An 18,848-nucleotide genomic window follows, 5' to 3' on the forward strand; every position below is an offset into this window, starting at 1 on the left:
TTCCTGATTTTTTGTGCTAAATCTTCTTTCTCTATTAATCCAATTTTATGTTTAATTGTGTCCATTTTCATTTCAATGTCTTTTTTTTTGTGGGAACTTCTGCAGTTCTTTTTCAAATTTCTTATAATCATCCTCTAACGTTTTATATGCTTGTCTTTTTTTAATATTTCTTTTTCTTGTATAGTCAATGATCAGGCCTCTGGCATAGGCTTTCATAGTGTCCCACAGATTCTGCGTTGATGTATCCTCTTTTCTATTTTCTTTAAAGAAGAAAGCTAATTCTTTCTCCATTTTCTGTAGAAAGTCCTTTTCTTTTAATATTGTAGTATTTAGAGTCCATCTAGACCTTCTCCTTTGTCCTTTCCATCTCACTGTTATTGGATTATGAACTGCCCAGGTGTTAGCCTCTATGGCTATTTCTTCTATGTTCGAAGTCAAATCCATTGTCAACCATATCATATCTATTCTGGACCATGATAAATGTCTATTAGAATAAAAAGTGTATTGTCTATTTTCTGCATTTCTTTCTCTCCAGATATCTTTTAAGTTTATTTCCTCTATCATCTTGAAAAAAGATTTCTGCAAAGTTTTTCTACTTTGTTTTATTGTCTTTTGTGTATTATAGTCCATTTTCTCATCTACTATTCCATTGAAGTCTCCCATCATACAGATGTTATCATAGTCCAGCTCTATTAATTTCATATGTAGTTTTCTATAAAAATTTTCTTGGTTGTCACTAGGAGCATATATCGCTCTTAACAATATTTTCCTATTGTTGTCTGTCATTTCCACCATCAGAATTCGTCCTTCTCCATCTTCATAATTTTTTTCCGTTGGTATTGTATCTTTGATATACAAAACCACTCCTCTTTTCTTACATTGTGGCAATGAAGCAAATAATTTCCCTAGTTTAGGCTGTACCAAAAGTAATTCATGCTGCTTTTTGATATGTACTTCCTGTAAACAAATTATATCCATTTTTAATTTCTCCAATTTGTGGAATACTTTCCTTCTTTTAGTTGCTATATTAAGTCCATTTATGTTCATTGTAATTAATTTTTTCTCCTCCATGTTTATACTTTATATAAGGGTTTTGCTGATCTGGTGGATCTCAGTTCACACTGTTCTTTATATTCTATGGCACCTCCTACTGCACCCTCTAGTGCACCCCCCTCCTTTTCCATCATCACTAGATCCTCTTCTTGTAGTTGGAGCAGTGTCTCTTCTTTTCTTGGCTCAGCGTCTTTTTCTCTTAGATATTCCACAAAAAATGCTTTAGCTCTATCGATTGAATCTATTTTAAATCTTTGCATTTGCCATGTAAACACCAATCGTTCTGGTATCAGCCATCTGTAGTTCACTCCTTTCTGGAGCAATATTTTTGTTAAAAATTGATACTCTCTTCTCAACTCTCTTACTCTTCTCGGTATTTGCTTCAGCACCGTAATTTCCTTACCCTTGTATTGCAATGCTTTCTCTTTTGCATTCTGCAGTATTTGTGTTTTAATTGACTTTTTGGTAAATCTTATATGGACTTCTCTTGGTAGTTTATTTCTCATTGCGTATCTAGTATATACTCGATCCATCTCGTCAACACCGTCCAACATTTTTTCTTTAGGAATTTCTAAGGCTCCTGCAAGAATTTCTATCATTTTTTCTGCCAAATTTTCTCCTTTTTCTTCCTCCACATTTTGAAATCTTAAGTAAAATTCTGATTTATCCATCTCCCATCCTAAACCACTTCTATCGCGTTCAACTTCTTCTAATCTATTATCCACGTCTCTGATTTTTTGCCTCTTTGTTCCTCCTTTTCTTCAATTTTTCCAAGTCTATCTTCATATTTCTTCATCATCTGTTGTATATTCTCCACTTTTTCATCTGTTTTCTCTATTTTTGATTTTATATCTTGTATTCCTTGCAAAATCATCTGCATTGCCTCGCATCCTTTTCTGTCTCACGTTCTTTCTCCTTTTCTTGTTGCATCATTGCCTGAATTGATCGTTGTCCTCCCGCTGGTGATGAAGAAGGGGTCGATCCAGCAGAGCTAACAACTGCTGCTTTTTTGCTCATTTCTATAGGTAATCCAAATCAAAACAGTAGAATAAAGTATCTTCAAGTTCTTCTCAACCCTAATCCGTTTTTAAAAACGGCAGGAGATTAAAGAAAAAGTAAAAAAAACAAACAGTAAAAGACCAAAAAGAAAAAGGGAAAAAGGAAAAAGAAAAAAGAAAAACAAAGAAAAAAAAAACTCTTCAGGCTCTTGTGTGCCCTAATCCAATAATCCATATATATATATATGCATATTCTTTCTAGCCAGGTTTTACCTACGTAAACTAAGTTGTTTTGCAGCTCTGGTTGTGTGAAATCTCATTCACAAGCTTCAGGGCTTTTTTTCTGTTGACAAACTGCAACTCTGTGTTGCTCTCTGGGAGACACAGAGTTGCAGTTTGTCAACAGAAAAAAAGCCCTGAAGCTTGTGAATGAGATTTCACACAACCAGAGCTGCAAAACAACTTAGTTTACGTAGGTAAAACCTGGCTAGATAGATAGATAGATAGATAGATAGATAGATAGATAGATAGATAGATAGATAGATAGATAGATAGATATATTCCAACAATTTGAAAATAAAAATATTGGAGAAGTGGAAAAGTTAAAATAGAAAGGGGAAGGCTTTCTGTCTAAATTAAAAGTCCACAACTGTGTAACATTCAAAGTCTCTTTCCTGTGCCACACTTAATTTAACAGCTCTCTTTTCCAAAGTCGCTGTTATCTTCTTCTTTTCAGTTTTAATCACCTTTCAGCAATGTTTTTCCCAGCAGAGCACCTGTATAAACAATCTTGTAGACACTCTTTGATGCTCTTTTAAATTTTATCTATGAGCTGGCCCATTGACCTTGAAAAATAGCACAGTTGCTACTTTCTTTCATTTCCCCTCAGTTAAAAAAAAACAAAGAAAAATACAATGTTTCAGTCCACTAGATGACAATGTCTCTTATTTCTTCCACTTCTCCTTGTTCTATTTCCAATTAACAATCAAACAAAAAGAGAATTAAAAAGTAAAAGTCAACCAAAAACAAAAATGACAAAGCTAATTCCAAAATTTATAAACTCAAAATGCATCAAGAGTTTAGTATTTAAACAAATGAAAAAGCGAATCTCCTTTCAATCCAGTCCAGTCCAAATTAAAATAAAACTTTCCACTGGCATCCACACATGAAAATAGTTTGTATTTTAGGAGAATTAACTTAAATTCAAGCCCAATTCCGCCGCTATTTTACTTCTGTATTTAATTCTAGTTGCATTTGCTCTTCAGGGTGTTCTTAAAATCCAGGTTTAAAAAGCCTCTCACCAGATCGTAACACTTTCACTCATTCTCTTCCGTTCGGAGCTGTCCCAACTTCAGCAGCTTAATGGCTGCCTCTTCAGCGCTGGAAAAAAGAGCTTCTCCTGGATCAACCAGGGACTTTGTGGTGTCCCTGGGATCAGCAGGATGTGCCCTTCTCTATCACTGTCTCAGCAGGACAGTGAGGTCCAAATTGGACCATCCAGCGGTGGAGATATCGGCGGTGGTTTCGGAGCCCCGAAACTTCCCGTCGTTCCATCGCGACCCCAGCCCCGCCTCGCCATGTGGTGAGTTTCTGTTGCTAGATGGGTCCTATTGTGTTGCAGATGATGGTCCATTGACAAAGGTAGGGGGGCAGGAAGGTGGGAGCTGCTTTGTCTTTAAAACATGTTTCTCCATTTCTCATCCAGGGAAATATATTCTGCCTTTTTAATATTTCCTAAAATATTTCATTCTTCTAGGAGAGGGGTGGATGCTAACTTCCTACACCCTAATTAGGAAACCCTTCAGATGTATCACACTACGATTGTTATCCTGGGCTTCCGCTGGCTAACAATGATAGGCTTGCATACCAACCTACCTATAAAGTCTCAGAATTGGGAAGGACGAGATTAAGGCTCCCAAGCATGTGTGTAGTGCAGGAATTGATAAAGCACAGAAAAACTTTGTATCCCCCCGCCCAAATGTATCTTGAGTTATAATTTGGGGCTTAAAACTTGCTACTGCTATGCTTTTGGGAATTCAGAAGAGCACCTGGGTCCCCCTGCTGATCATCCTACAGCAGGGGTCCTCAAACTTTTTTTTTTTTTTTTTATTGTAAAAGTTTTACCATTACATTTTCACCCCATTTTCACCCCCCTAACCCACCCCAAACTCCCCAAACCCCCCCTCCCTAACCCCCCCTAACCCTCCCCTCCCCCCCGGACTTCCATAGAGTGTACCCCATCATTATCCCCTTTATATAAAAAAAAAACCTTGAACTCTAAACCCCCCCAACCCCCATATCATTTTTCATCTTCACATAGTTCAAATATTTCTATCTTAGTATAATATAATATAATACTATCAATAAAAAGCTATTTGATACTTCCTAGTTTGATATTTGTTCTGCACATAATCTATCCACTTTTTCCATTCACATTCATAAGTCTCTTGCGAGCGGTCTTTTAAGTATGCTGAAATCTTCGCCATCTCAGCGAAACTGGCCATCTTCAAAGTCCATTCTTGAACAGTAGGCAAAGCTTCATTTTTCCAATATTTACCTATCAACAATCTCGCTGCTGTAATCATATACAAAATCAATTTTGTTTCATCCACTGTAAAACCCTTAACTATACCCAAAAGAAACAATTGTGGAAAAAATTGAATTTTTTTCTTCAAAACATTCTGCATGACCCACCAAATTTTTATCCAAAAAGCCTTAACTTTCTTACAGGTCCACCAAATATGATAATATGTAGCATCTGTGCAATCACACCTCCAACATTTTGGCTGAACATTAGGGTACATACACGACAATTTCTTAGGATCTAAATGCCATCTATAAAACATTTTGTAAAAATTTTCCCTCAAATTCTGCGACTGTGTAAATTTAACATTCTGAACCCAAATTTTTTCCCATGTTTCCAACATCACTGGTTCTTCAAAATTTTGTGCCCACTTAATCATACAATCTTTAACTAGTTCAGTTTCTGAGTCCCTTTCTAACAAAACATTATAAAGTCTTTTAATATGCATTGGACCTTTCTCTTTTATATGTCTAACCAGTTCTTCCTCATGCAACATAATACCAAATTTTTGGTCCTCTTTCCATCTCAATTGTAGTTGATTATATTGAAACCAAGTTAAATTAATCCCTTCGTCCAACAGTGTCTGTAAAGTCTTCAACTGCCATCTGCCCGCATCTGTAAAAAGAACCTCTTTGTATAAAAACCCCCCGAGTGACATTATATTTATATTCCACATAATATGACCAAGATCCAGCCATAACGGTATTTTATAATCCCATTTGAATCGGTGCTTCTTCCAAACTCTCATCAAAGAATCTCTAAGTATATGGCTTTTGAATACTTTATCCACTTTGTTGTCATAGAATAAATAAGCATGCCATCCAAATTCAAGGTCAAAACTTTCTATATTCAATATTCCAGTCTTTTTCCTTCCAAACCAATCACTTGCTGAAGTTAACGCTGCTGCTTCATAATATAACTGTAGGTTTGGAAGTTTAAGACCTCCCCTTTCTGGAACATCTTGCATAATTTTCAATTTCACTCTCGGTTTTTTCTCGTTCCAGACAAACTTATTCACTCCAGTTTGCCAAACTTTCAATTGTTTGTCACTTTTAAGCACCGGAATCATTTGAAACAAAAAAAGAAATCTTGGCAAAATATTCATCTTAACTGCTGCTATTCTCCCAAGTAAAGACAGCTGCAGTTTTTTCCACATCTCCATATCTTTCTGTACAACTCGCCACAGTACTTCATAGTTATTTTGAAACAATTTAATGTTTGATTCTGCAACCTGAACTCCTAGATATTTAACCTTTGGTACAATCTCAAAACCTGCCTTATTTTGAAATTCATGTCGTCGATCTTGTGTCATATTTTTAACTATCATCTTAGTTTTTTTCTGATTCAATCTAAAACCTGATACTATACCATAATCTTGTATAATGTCTTTCATCTGGATTATTGATTCCATCGGCTGTGTTAGGGTAACAACCAGATCATCTGCAAATGCCCTTATTCTGTAATCCTCTTGCCTTATCACTATACCTTTCAAATTATTCGAATCCCGTATTGTGTTCAACAAGACTTCTAGTGTTAAAATAAATAACAATGGGGATAACGGACAGCCTTGTCTGGTCCCTTTTTCAATATTAAACTCTGATGTCAAACTTCCATTAATAATAATCTGTGCCTTTTGTTCTTGGTAAATTGCTGAGACCGCCTGTATAAATTGGTCTCCAAATCCCATTTTTCTTAAAGTCTTTAGTAGAAAATTCCAGTCCACTCTATCAAAGGCCTTCTCCGCATCCAAAAAAACCAGCACTGCAGAGATCTGTTTATTCTTCTCAAGATATTCCAATAAATCTATAACTTGCCTTACATTGTCCTTCATGTATCTGCCTTCTATAAATCCCGCTTGGTCATCATGAATCACCTCTTGGATTACTGGCATCAGTCTGTTGGCTAATACTTTTGCATAAATTTTATAGTCATTATTTAAAAGAGATATTGGTCTGTAATTTTCCGGTTTTTTAGGACCTACTTGTTCTTTTGGTATCAAAGTGATATATGCTGATTTCCATGATGGGGGTATTTTACCCCCTTGTTGTATATTGCAAAATAAATCTCTAAGTTGTTCCACCATTTCTGCTTGTAAAGTTTTATAATACACTGCAGTCAATCCATCTGTTCCAGGAGCTTTAGCTGTTTTCAGTTGTTTAATTGCTGCGATTATTTCCTCAACTGTTATAGGATAGTTCATTCTTTCTTTTTGTTGGCTAGTAATTTTTGAAACTCTTTTCTCTTCTAGATATTTTTCTATAAGTCCATTCTGTATATCATCTTTAGCATATAATTTAGTATAATAGTCTACGAAAACTTCTTTAATCAGTTTTTGTTGAAAAATTTCTTTCCCTCCAATATCAATACTCTCAATAGTCCATAAGCTCTGCTTCTTCCTTAAAGTGTAGGCCAACCATCTTCCCGGTTTATTAGCATTACAAAACGTATTATGTTTCGCATATTGTAAATTTGTTGCAGCTTGCTCCGCCAAGAGCATTTGAAATTGATCTTTCAAAAGTTTTATAGCACCAGATATTCTTTCATCTGTTGGGTTTTTAATGAGTAGCTGTTCCTTATTCTTTATTTCTACTTCCAATTCGGATCTTTTCTTTTGTCGATTCTGTTTGTGTTTAGAGTTCATATAAATGAGTACCCCTCTCATATACGCTTTACTCGCATCCCATACAATTTCAATTGGGGTGCCCTTATTCAAGTTCATCTCAAAGAATTCTTTCATCTGTTTTTTAAGTTCTGTTATATTTTTTTCATATCTAAACAAATTTTCATTTAATCTCCATGACCTTCTCTCAGTCTTTCCCATCTCAATTTCTATCCATACAGAACTATGATCGGTTAAAGTTCTTGGAAATATCTTTGTTCTTTTTGTTTTAACAAGTAAATCGTCTGATAACAAGATAAAATCAATCCTGGAAAAAGATCTATGTCTATCAGAGAAAAAAGTATAGTCCAATTCTTTTGGGTTGTAAATTCTCCAAATATCTTTTAATTCCAAATCTTCTTTCATATCAAAAAAAGTCTGTGGTAGTCTAATCCTTACTTTCGCCAAACTCTTTTTATCTAGTTTAGAATCAATTACTCCATTCCAGTCTCCCATTATTAAAATAGATCTGTAATCCCATTGCAATATTTTATTATGTAAAGTCTTATAAAAATGATCCTGTTGTTGGTTCGGAGCATAAATTCCAATCAAAAGAATTTGACCATTTGCCGTATGCAATTCAATTGCAATAAACCTACCACCTTCATCTGCTTCTATAATTTTAGCAGACAATCTTTTATTTACATAAATAACCACACCATTCTTTTTTTCCGAAGTTGAAGCTATAAAATGTGTTCCTAATTTAGAGTTTATCAAGTATTTATGATCTTGAGTTCGAATATGAGTTTCTTGTAGACAAATTATGTCATTATTAAATTGTCTCAGATATGTAAATAACTTCTTCCTTTTTTGTGGTGAATTTAATCCGTTAACATTCCAAGATAAAAGCCTAATTGTCATCTTGACCTTTCTGAAGCGATGAGCTGCCTTGCCTCGCTTCTTCTGAGGTCTTCGGCCTCGCTCCCCCCATGGCTTCACTTTGTGTGGTGCTTTTAGCTCCCCTTTTATGTTGACTTTCTTGTTGTTGTTTTTCTTTTATTTGCTTAGAAATTGCACGAGTTATGCGCTGGTCCTTAACTTCAGGGATCCGAGCTAGATCCAAAGCAGCATCTCTTGTTGACAAAATTGGTGAAGATTCTAACAGGGATTCCTCCATAAAACCTCCTCCTCCAACAGCTCCCTGCATTTCCACTAATTCCATCTGCTTGGACTGTTGTTCCCTCTCATGCTGAGGTTGCTTTTCCTTATCACTTTTTGTCTCCAACATTGTAGATGTACGTGGGGATGATGATCTTTCTTTAAGAATATTATAATAAAAATATTCCGCCTTCTGAAAAGTATTCAATCGATGGCTCTCTCCATTATATTTCAAAATTATACCAGTTGGGGCATCCCACCGGAATGGTATTTCTTGCTTTTGCAATTCATTCACTAGAAACCTATATTCTTTTCGATCTTTTAACATCTTAGGTGGTAATTCCTTGTAGATTCCAATTTGAGCTCCCTCCACTTGCACAGAGGAAAGAAAGGATCTTTGCAAAATATCATTTCTTATTCTTCTGTCAGTAAAATATATCACCACATCTCTGGGCAATTTTCTTTGTCTAGCCACCCATGAGTTCACTCTGTAAATTTTGTCTATTTTATAAACCACGTCTGCTGGATCAATTTTTAACAATACAGCCTCAAACTTTTTGAACAGGGGGCCACTTCACGGTCCCTCAGACTGTTGGGGCCGGACTGGGTGGGTGGGCGTGGCTGGGTGGTCATGCGGCTGGGTGGGCGTGGCCAATTTATCAGTCCATTTTGCCAATTTAGCAGTCCATTAAATGATACACACAAATTAAACTTTAATTTGTTTTCCTCCTGGGGGTGTTTTATTTGCTTTTGTTTGACTTTTCTTTTTACTAGATCATTTTTTGTTTACGAGTCTAGTGATCCACTTCAGAAAACTCAGTTTTTCAGCAATTCTTCTCAGCCCCAAGGAGGTTACAATCAACAAGTCTCTCTCTCATCACTCTCATTTCTCTCTCAGGAAAGAAAAGTGTGCTAGAAGAGCAAAGGGGGTGGGGAAGAGAAACCTTACTGAATTCCATTCCTATTCCTATTCCTATTCCTATTCCTATTCCTATTCCTATTCCTATTCCTATTCCTATTCCTATTCCTATTCCTATTCCCATTCCCATTCCCATTCCCATTCCATCCTATTGCTATTGCATCCCATCCCTATTCCATTCTCTCCCATTTCCATTCCATTCCATTCTATTCTATTTGCATTGTGGCAGTCTCAATCTGCTTTTGGGATATCACTGGCTGCCCCGGAGCTTCCTCCGCATGTGCCGAATGCATGCAACAGGTTCGGGCAAGGGCTTCCCGCGTCTGGCAGGCAGGTTCGGGCCAGGCAGGCATCACTCGGAGCAGATCTGGCAAAGCCCCAAGGTGGGAGCTCAGCGGCGCTGATCCGTCACCCAGCCAGCCCTTCCTGCCTCCCTCTCCAGGGGTGGAGACAACCATCCTCCTTTGGTGGGCAGGCAGCCTCGCCAGCCACAGCCCCGTAACTGCCAAGCGCCAAGTGGGAGAAGGGCGGGCAGCCAAGCGCCAGAGGCAGGAGGGGAAGAAGGCGGCAGGGGTGGCTGTTGCAGCGCCCGCTCCCTGTCTCGTGTCTCGCCAGCCCTGCTTTGCCAACAGGTACCCGCCGGCTTGCAGGAGCCTCTTTCAGGCCAGCGGCTTGCCCACTTTGAGCGTGTTGGTTGATCCCCGCCCTGAGTCTGGGGACAGAGGAAGCCTGAACTAAGAAGCAGAGGCAGAGGGACACCACAGCCGCCCAATGCATGAGTCCCCGCGGCTGCCATTGGACTGAGGGTGGGGACGGGAGGTGCCTCTCCCAGGAGGCTAAACCGCGCTCTGCTCCCAGCGTTGCATCACTCGCTCAGCCCTCCCACCGCGGGGCTGTCGGAAGGAAGGCTCGTTCGGAGCAGCTGACACCATTGGGCCCGGAAGCGAAAGGTGGCTGCCTTGTAGGGCAAGAGAGCTACCAACCGAGGAAAGAGCTCAAATATTTGCCACCGTCGCTCCGCCAAAGGGGAAAAAGCCGAAGGGTCCCAACAGAGAGGTTGTACCTGACGCGTAATTATGCATCTATTCCAAGAATCGCGCTTAGTACCATGGTGGTGATTTCCCCTGAGGGCCGCCCGCTCGCCATTCCTCTGCCTCGGGCTTGACATCCAGCCCAGGACTGCGGGATGTGCCACTTCCGTGCAAGTCTGGCCGCTGGGGAGAGCACCGCTCGGGGGCTCTGCGTGCTCTTAGGCCTCCCGCCCCTTTCTGTTTCTCCTCTGCTTCACCCAGGATGAATTGAAAGCGCAGGTACCTGGCACTAAGCGCAACTCTTGGAAGCAATGCATAATTACGTGGCAGGTGCAGCCTCTCCCATTGGGACCCTTCGGCTCCCCCCCTCAGCGGAGCGACGGTGGACTGAAGTCTGGTAAATCTTCAAGCTCTTTCCTCAGTGAAAGGCGCGTCCCTTTATTGGCTGGCAGAGTGCTTCTGGGGGTGGGGGAGGGCAAAAATGGGTCCCTCGGAGGACTCCTGGTCCCGTTTTCCCCTCCCCAATCCCCAGGAGCACTCTGCTGGCCATAAATGAGGTGTGAGAAGGCCTCCTGGGAGCTCCGCACGGCCCGTTTTTCCTTCCCTCGTCCCCACAAGCACTCTGCCAGCCATAAACGAGGTGCGCGAAGGCCTCCTGGGAGCTCCGCGCAGCTCGTTTTTCCTTCCCTCGTCCCCACAAGCACTCTGCCGGCCATAAACGAGGTGCGAGAAGGCCTCCCAGGAGCTCCGCGCAGCCCGTTTTTCTCTCCCGCCTCCCCAGAAGCACTCTGCCGGCCATAAACGAGGTGCGCGAAGGCCTCCCAGGAGCTCCGCGCAGCCCGTTTTTCTCTCCCGCCTCCCCAGAAGCACTCTGCTGGCCTTACCTTCCAGTTCAAGCCCGCAGGGCTTGCTAAGGTAAGTCCTGCGCTCGGCTAAAGGGTGGGTGCCGTTGGGTGGGTGGGGTAAGGTGGGCGGGGCAGCCTCCAGGTCCCCCGCGGGCTGGATTAATGGCTTGGGTGGGCCGTATCCGGCCCGCGGGCCGTTGTTTGAGTACCCCTATCCCACAGGATCTTGTTGCCAAGCCATTAACACTTCCTGCCTTTCTCTACTTTAGTCATTCAAGATGCCTCACCAATACCCAGCCTTGACTCCAGAGCAGAAGAAGGAGCTGTCAGAAAATGCTCTCCGCATTGTGGCAACTGGCAAAGGCATCCTAGCAGCTGATGAGTCTACTGGTAAGAGCCAAAGGGGTAAAACTGAGAGGGGTTGGGGAGGCAGTGGGAAAAAATGAGGCAGGACTATGAAAGGCTTGCAGGCCTCAACTTGAGCATTTGACACAAATATCTGCTTTGTGTTTTGCCTCTTAGGCAGTATTGCAAAACGCCTGCAATCCATTGGCACTGAAAACACAGAAGAAAACCGCCGCTTCTATAGGCAACTGCTCTTCACTGCAGATGACCGTGTCAACCCTTGCATTGGTGGTGTGATCCTTTTCCATGAGACCATGTACCAAAAAGCTGATGATGGGTGTGTCTTCACAAAGGTCATTAAGGACAAAGGTGCCCTGGTTGGCATCAAGGTAAGCATCTGTTGGGTTTTAATTAAGGGTTTGCAAAACCTAAAATTGGAATGGAATGGTCTGAACAAATCTGGAACATAATGCGAGGAACAGAACGTTTGATTTCACCCATACCTAATTTTCTTTTATTAAACCGCATAAGAAAAATGGTGATGGATGCTAATATTCATTGTCACCATTGAACTCTTTGGATGGAGCTGATTGGAGTCGTAATCCAAGATATATGAAGCCACTGGATTGGAGAAAATGGGTTTAGATAGTCTCTCTCATACCTAGATATTGTCTCTGAAGAAGCATTCTGTGTAGGAATACTGCATTTTATGATTATACTGAACATAATTCCCCTTTTTCCCAGTTTAATGATGGACAGGAAGCTTTTTAGATACACAGACTAAACCCTTGGAATCTTTTTAATGTGTTTAATGGGATACCAACAAGGGAGGAGAGAAAGTGTGGCTATGAAGTTTTGCTATTGAAACAGGAGAATGACAACCGTAACATATTCAAGAGTGGTGCTTTTATGTTGCTAAGCACCTTAAGTTTGGTCATATAACTGCAGGAGGAGGTACTATCAGAACTTCAAATTCAGGTAGTAAGCCCCAAGGTAGGTTTGTTGTAAATTTGAATGGTCACTAAGTCACAGGTCATAAATTAAGGATTACATATATGAGAAGTTGGACCTGAAGGATGAACTAGAGAGGCTGTGAAATGTAAAGGCCAAAGTGGTTCCAGTGGTGGTAGGAGCACTCAGGACTGTGATTCCTAAGCTGGGAGAGTGGCTCCAACAGATTCCAGGAACATCATAGTTCTCTGTCCAGAAGAGTGAAGTGCTAGGAACAGCTAAGTTTCTGTGAAGAACCTTCAAACTCCCAGGGCTCTGGTAGAGAACCCAAGACTGAAGAAGACACAGCAGACCACCCATAGGGGTGAAAAGGGAATTTTTATATTTCTGCCCTAATCACTCTTGAAAACTACCATAGGGGTGTATTGATGAGAATGGAAAAATTGGTCATCAGTTTAACAGATATTCTTCCTTTCTTCCCTCCGTGCAGGTTGACAAAGGTGTTGTGCCTCTTGCAGGAACTAATGGAGAGACCACCACCCAGGGTGAGTAAATCTGTGTGAGCAGATTATAAGAGGTAGCCGACATAATGGACTAAACCTGGATTCATGTAGCAATTGAAGGTTCAAGTTGAGGCATTCAAAGAAGTTCATTCTTATAATCTCTAACTTTGTAGGTCTGGATGGCTTGTCTGAACGCTGTGCCCAGTACAAGAAGGATGGTGCTGACTTTGCCAAGTGGCGCTGTGTCTTGAAGATCACTCTCACCACCCCTTCCCACCTGGCCATCATTGAGAATGCCAATGTGCTTGCTCGTTACGCCAGCATCTGTCAGCAGGTGGGCCGACAGCGACATTAGGAGAGGAATCCTGGCCGTCGTTGGATAGCGGCCACTTTTTTTGCTTCAACAATGAAATTAATTTCCTTAAATTAATGTCATCATTTAGCTGCCAAGTATGTCTCAAGAGGGTGGTGTTGAAATTGCTATTTTGTGATCTATCGACAGAAATGGCTCTGGGCAATTTTGCAAGGACATGCAATGTCCTTATTTTGCTGGTGGCTGGAGTTAGATACGTGATTGTAAATTTTCCCTGGGCGTACTTCAATAAACATCCCCAAACATATGCTTCACTACTTACAATCTCACAGACAGCATGGACAGATTGGAAAGGAATAAGAATTTGGGTTGTTTTTTTTCTCCTGAAAATATATGGTTGTTTACAGCAGGGGTTATAATCTCTAAACCCCCACATTTCAGGTTTCTCCAAAAATAGCCATCTATCTGTAATTTTAATATGAAGAAGAGAAAAGGGAACCCATGGGGAATGATCATATTAGTTTTATTAAATTTATATCCTAACTTTGCTTGGGCAAGATGTCAAAGGAGCTAAGAAGAACTGGTAATTTGAAAATCAGTGTGTAATTGAAAGCTAGGTAGTTCTTGACTTATGACCATAGTAGAGTCTCCCTCCATGATTGTAGTTGTGACAGTGGAAAACAGATTGGTCACGTAACTCACAGTTCCCCAACCTTTCCAGCTTTGCGGAATGGCGGTGGGGGAGAGGGGATGGTTCCATGTGAGTGGCAGGCACATGTGCCCACTGCAGGCAAATGGAGCGTGCGCATGCATTCACCCACTACTTGCACAAGTGGGGATGTGCATACTCGCTCACCTGCCACTTCCGCCGCCAAGTTCCGAACAGCTGAAGGCCTGGTAGTGGGCTGCAGCCCGGGAGTTGGGGACCACTTTTTTGTGATGGTTTAAAAAGCTAGTGATTTTCTAAATAATGTGAGGGGGGTGGGCAAACAAGTTTCTCAAGAGCAACGTGGCTGCAGTCTCTCCAACAGAGAGGACACAAAGGAACAGCATGAAGTTCTTAATGGCCAATAGATTTGTGAGAAGAAGGGGGAAGCCCTTCAGATAGTGAAGCCCTCAGCCATTTAGGATTAACGCCAGCACCTTAAAAAGTGCTTAGGAAGCAACTGGCAGTTTGTATAGTGCTGCACACTATTCCAAAATTGAACACAACCTGTGATTTGAAAAGGGGTTGCATTAGTTTCTGAAATGGGATTTTTAAAAATTTTGTGCATTGTCAATTTGGGGTTCTAATCATTGATGGCTCTCCTTTCCCTGAACTGCAGAATGGAATTGTTCCTATTGTGGAACCAGAAATCCTTCCTGATGGTGACCATGATCTCAAACGCTGCCAGTATGTGACAGAGAAGGTGAGTGTGATGACCCGGGATGTGGCACGAAAGCAACACGGCCAGAGAACAGGTCTAACTCCCCTTTATTGCTCCAACTTTGTCCCCAAACCTCCCCGTGTTTACTACAAGTCCTGGAGCAAAGCTCTCACACGCACCTTCAGCAGCCTCTGGCTGCAAGTAGTCCAGTAAGCAAGGTTAGCCAAATAGTAACCAGGGCCAGCAGTCCAATAAGCAAGGTTAGCTAAACAGTAACCAGAGCAAAAAGTTCAGTGAAGCAGGCAAACCAGGCAAGCCCCACAAGACAGAGCATAGTAATCTCCAGGCATCGGCAAGTACACACAAGGCTCCACAGATTCAATGCTTGTTTCCGACAAATGCCCCTCCCACCGGCACTTCCTTACATCTCAGTCCTCAGGTGTGCCTTGTGAATGGGCGGGGCACTCTCCTCCCTCATAGCCGGCTCAGTCTGCGTTGGTCTTACCTTCTCTCTTCTCTCCGTGCTATAGGATCAGGAGGGGGTGGTCCTTGCTCTTCACCTGAGCTCTGTCTCTCCTCCTCCTCCCTGTCTGCAAGTCTTTCTAATCCTGAAAAGCCTTGCCTGGACTGACTCTGCCCTTCCCCAGTTTCCTACAAGGCCAACAGAGCTCCCCTCTTGATCTCTCTTAGCTCTTCTTCCAGCTCATCTTCCCCCGCAGATTCAGACTCCGAAGGGAGCAAGACAGTGAGGATGAGGGGGCTCCTCAATGGGGTACAGTGGGTATGGATGGAAAATACTTTTTCATGCCTTGTAACTGTGGAAAAGGAGGCTCCTAATGCAACTGAGAATTCTTTTGACAATGGAAAGCTTACAAATTATATCTTCCCTTGATTTACTCTACGAACAGGTTCTGGCTGCTGTGTACAAGGCCTTAAGTGACCATCATATCTACCTGGAGGGGACCCTGCTGAAACCAAACATGGTGACACCTGGCCACGCCTGTACCACCAAATACGCAGCTGAGGAAATTGCTTTTGCCACTGTGACTGCCCTGCGCCGCACTGTCCCTCCAGCAGTGCCTGGTAAGAGAAATCAAACTTCTAACACCCCAATTTTCTGCCTGCTTCAAATCCCAAAGCGGGTTATGTAGACACATGCACAGCCATAGAAGATTACTTGTGTGCTTTTGGGTTTCGCTGTTGCACTTTATAATAACAAAAGTTATTAATATGTTAGTTTCTTCATTCTGGGGTTCTTCAGTTGTGTTGGGACTGTGGGGCTGGAACTCCGGAAATTGCAGATCTTACACATCCAGAAAGCTGACCTGTGAGATTATTGATGATATTTTATACCACGCAAAGAGTGGAAGTGGTTCATTTGCTACTGGAGTCCTGTAGTAATGTATTCCCCCTTTACAACTTGGGAACTTCCCCATTTTGTCAAGATGCACTACATCCATATAACTGGAACCATTATCTACGAGTATCTACGAGACCACCTTCTGCCACCAGTAGCCTCTCACCGACCAGTACGCTCCCATAGAGAGGGGCTCCTCAGGGTGCCGTCAGCCAAACAATGTCAACTGGCGGCCCCCAGGGGGAGAGCCTTCTCTGTGGGGGCACCCACCATCTGGAACGAGCTCCCCCCGGAGATACGGAGGATCCCGGACCTGCGTGCTTTCCGCTGTGCCATCAAAACATTTCTTTTCCAGCAGGCCGGCCTGGCCTAACCTCTCTTTTAAACTGTTTTTTAAAACTTTTAAAATTTTTAAATTTTAAATTTGTCTTATGAATTTGGGGTGTTTTAAATTTCGTTTTCCGGGCCAATTATTTAATTGTATTTTAATGGTTTTTTAACATTTGTATTATATGTATTTTATTTGACTGTTCACCGCCCTGAGTCCTTCGGGAGTAGGGCGGTATACAAATTCAATAAATAATAATAATAATAATAATAATAATAATAATAATAATAATAATAATAATAAAAAAAAAATCTTAAAGGGCCAGAGTACACTTTAATTTCTGAAGATAGAGTGCTTGAATCCTTGAATTTCTCCTGGATTTCTCAATGCTGAATTTCCCCCATAAAAACAATTCTTCTTAAAGCTATTTTTCATAGACCTTAAATCCATGTTTGGTTCTGCCTGGCTTACTCACATTCTTCTTGTGGTCACAGGAGTCACCTTCCTGTCTGGAGGTCAGAGTGAAGAAGAGGCTTCCATCAATTTGAATGCCATCAATAAGTGCCCTCTGCACAAGCCATGGGCCTTGACCTTCTCTTATGGCCGTGCCCTGCAAGCTTCTGCCCTGAAGGCTTGGAGTGGCAAGAAAGAAAACATGAAGAATGCTCAGGAGGAATATGTCAAGCGTGCTTTGGTAGGTTTCATCTAGCAGGGTTTAGCAAAGGGTTGTCTTGATTGCTGAAAAGTATAAGTAATTCATGAATGAGAGAGTTAAAATTATTCAATTTCCCCAAAAGTTAAGCATACAGAGTTTTAGATATACTTTTTAATTAAGATGAGGCAAGAAGATTAAGTGAAAAAGCAGAATAGTGAAACAACTTTAGTGGGAATGATTTGTGATGTTGCATATCACAAGAGTCCTGGTAGTGCAGTGCTTAGAATGCAGCATCGCAGGTAAAGTCTACTCATAGCCTGGAGTTTGATCCTGATGGGCTCAAAATTGACTGAGCCTTCCAAATTCAGTAAAATGACCCAGATTGTTGGGGGAAATATGCAAATAATGCTGATATTGTAAATGGCCCTGAGAGTGCTATAAAGCATTATGGAGCAGTATATAAATCTATCGTATTTTTCGGAGTATAAGATGCACCTTCCCGCCCCCAAAAAAACAGGCTGAAAATGTAGCTTTTTTGAACCTTTTTTTCAGCCCTAAGGAGGCACACTAGTGAGTGAAGCAATCTGACTCTCAGCTGTTCTTTAGAAGCTTTTTTCCAGCCCTAACCTAGGCGCTAGCCGAGTGAAGCAATCTCCCGTGCTTTGCCTGCTTTTCTCATTGCTGCTTCCTCTCAGCTGTGCCTTAGAAGCTGTTTTTTATCCCCAAGCAGGGGATAAAAAACCAGCAAACTAATGTGCTGAAACTGACCAGACTAAAGACACTAACCAGATGAATACCTGGTAGGCAGATTTTTCCCCCTATTTTCCTCCCCAAAAACTAAGCTGCGTCTTATACTCCGGTGCGTCTTATACTCCGAAAAATACGGTAAGTGCTATTGCTGTATCATTCTGGTGGTCACACTTACCCAAGAGCCTTTTGGAAAGAGATTGAAAGTGGGAGTGGTCTTGTATTTGCCAGCAATTCTGCCACAAAAGAGGTTTGGTGGGAAAGTTAGATTCCTTGCAGTTCTGTGTCTCCTCTCAGCAAGAGAAAGGACTTTACTTCAATAGCTAACCTCAGTTTCTGCTGTGGCTGTCCATGAGCTCAGTAAAGCAGGCAAAGTGAAGCAATGTGCTATTCTGCTTTTGACCTGGGACAAGTTCTATTTCTCTCACAATGACTTTTTCCCCCTTACAGGCCAACAGCCTTGCCTGCCAAGGTAAATATGTTTCATCTGGCCAAACAGGAGCAGCTGCCAGCGAGTCTCTCTTCGTTTCCAACCATGCTTATTAAAAACCAGAGGCTTGGTTACACAGTCTGCTCTTGTTGCTATATTGTGCCTGGGCTACTGTGATGTCTGCTGACTGTTTTTCACCTGTTCCCCTTCCTACCCTCACCCTCCCGTCACTTTTGCCAGCTTTTTTTGTAAGAGAAAGGTGTAAATCTTTGTCTTGCTGTGGAAAACCTAGAGGTTCTGGTGTATTCTCTTCTCTCACACATCCCCATCTTTGTATGTGAAATCCAGCTTCTTCTGGTGAACGATACTCCCGGTCTGCGGCCAAAACATCAAAATGTCTCCAGAGCAGGGACATCTGACTCACAGACCTCTTGAAATAAAAATCTATTTAAACATTGGAAGTGCCTCTTTTTCTTGTCCCTCTGCAGAACTTGAGCAAAGTGTCTGCTTTCTCCACTACCCCAATGAGGAGCTGCCTTTTTCCAGTTAACAAAAAATTAGTCCTGTCATTGGGTAGAAGGACAACTTAGAACCAATTGATTAATGGCAATTCGAAATTACAACGGTACTGAAAAAAGTGAGTTGCAACCTGTCCTCACGCTTAC

At 41.7% G+C, this 18,848-nt stretch overlaps 1 protein-coding gene across 1 annotated transcript in view; it reads left to right on the top strand.

The window, feature by feature from the left end:
• Window positions 1–18,640, top strand: part of ALDOA (aldolase, fructose-bisphosphate A) — a 51,559-nt gene extending 32,919 nt beyond the window's left edge. Inside the window, exons 2-9 of the mRNA XM_070944593.1 lie at window positions 11,457–11,577; window positions 11,710–11,921; window positions 12,974–13,028; window positions 13,160–13,320; window positions 14,625–14,708; window positions 15,575–15,749; window positions 16,846–17,045; window positions 18,204–18,640. Coding sequence (XP_070800694.1) covers window positions 11,466–11,577; window positions 11,710–11,921; window positions 12,974–13,028; window positions 13,160–13,320; window positions 14,625–14,708; window positions 15,575–15,749; window positions 16,846–17,045; window positions 18,204–18,299 — 1,095 coding nt within the window. The 5' untranslated portion in view covers window positions 11,457–11,465 and the 3' untranslated portion in view covers window positions 18,300–18,640. The remainder of the gene's footprint in view (window positions 1–11,456; window positions 11,578–11,709; window positions 11,922–12,973; window positions 13,029–13,159; window positions 13,321–14,624; window positions 14,709–15,574; window positions 15,750–16,845; window positions 17,046–18,203) is intronic.
• The last annotated feature ends 208 nt before the right edge of the window (window positions 18,641–18,848 follow it).

This window comes from Pituophis catenifer, unplaced genomic scaffold (genome assembly GCF_029215685.1).
Source record: "Pituophis catenifer annectens isolate HBS135680 unplaced genomic scaffold, rPitCat1.0.hap2 SCAF_5, whole genome shotgun sequence".
In the NCBI taxonomy this organism is placed as follows: domain Eukaryota; kingdom Metazoa; phylum Chordata; class Lepidosauria; order Squamata; family Colubridae; genus Pituophis; species Pituophis catenifer.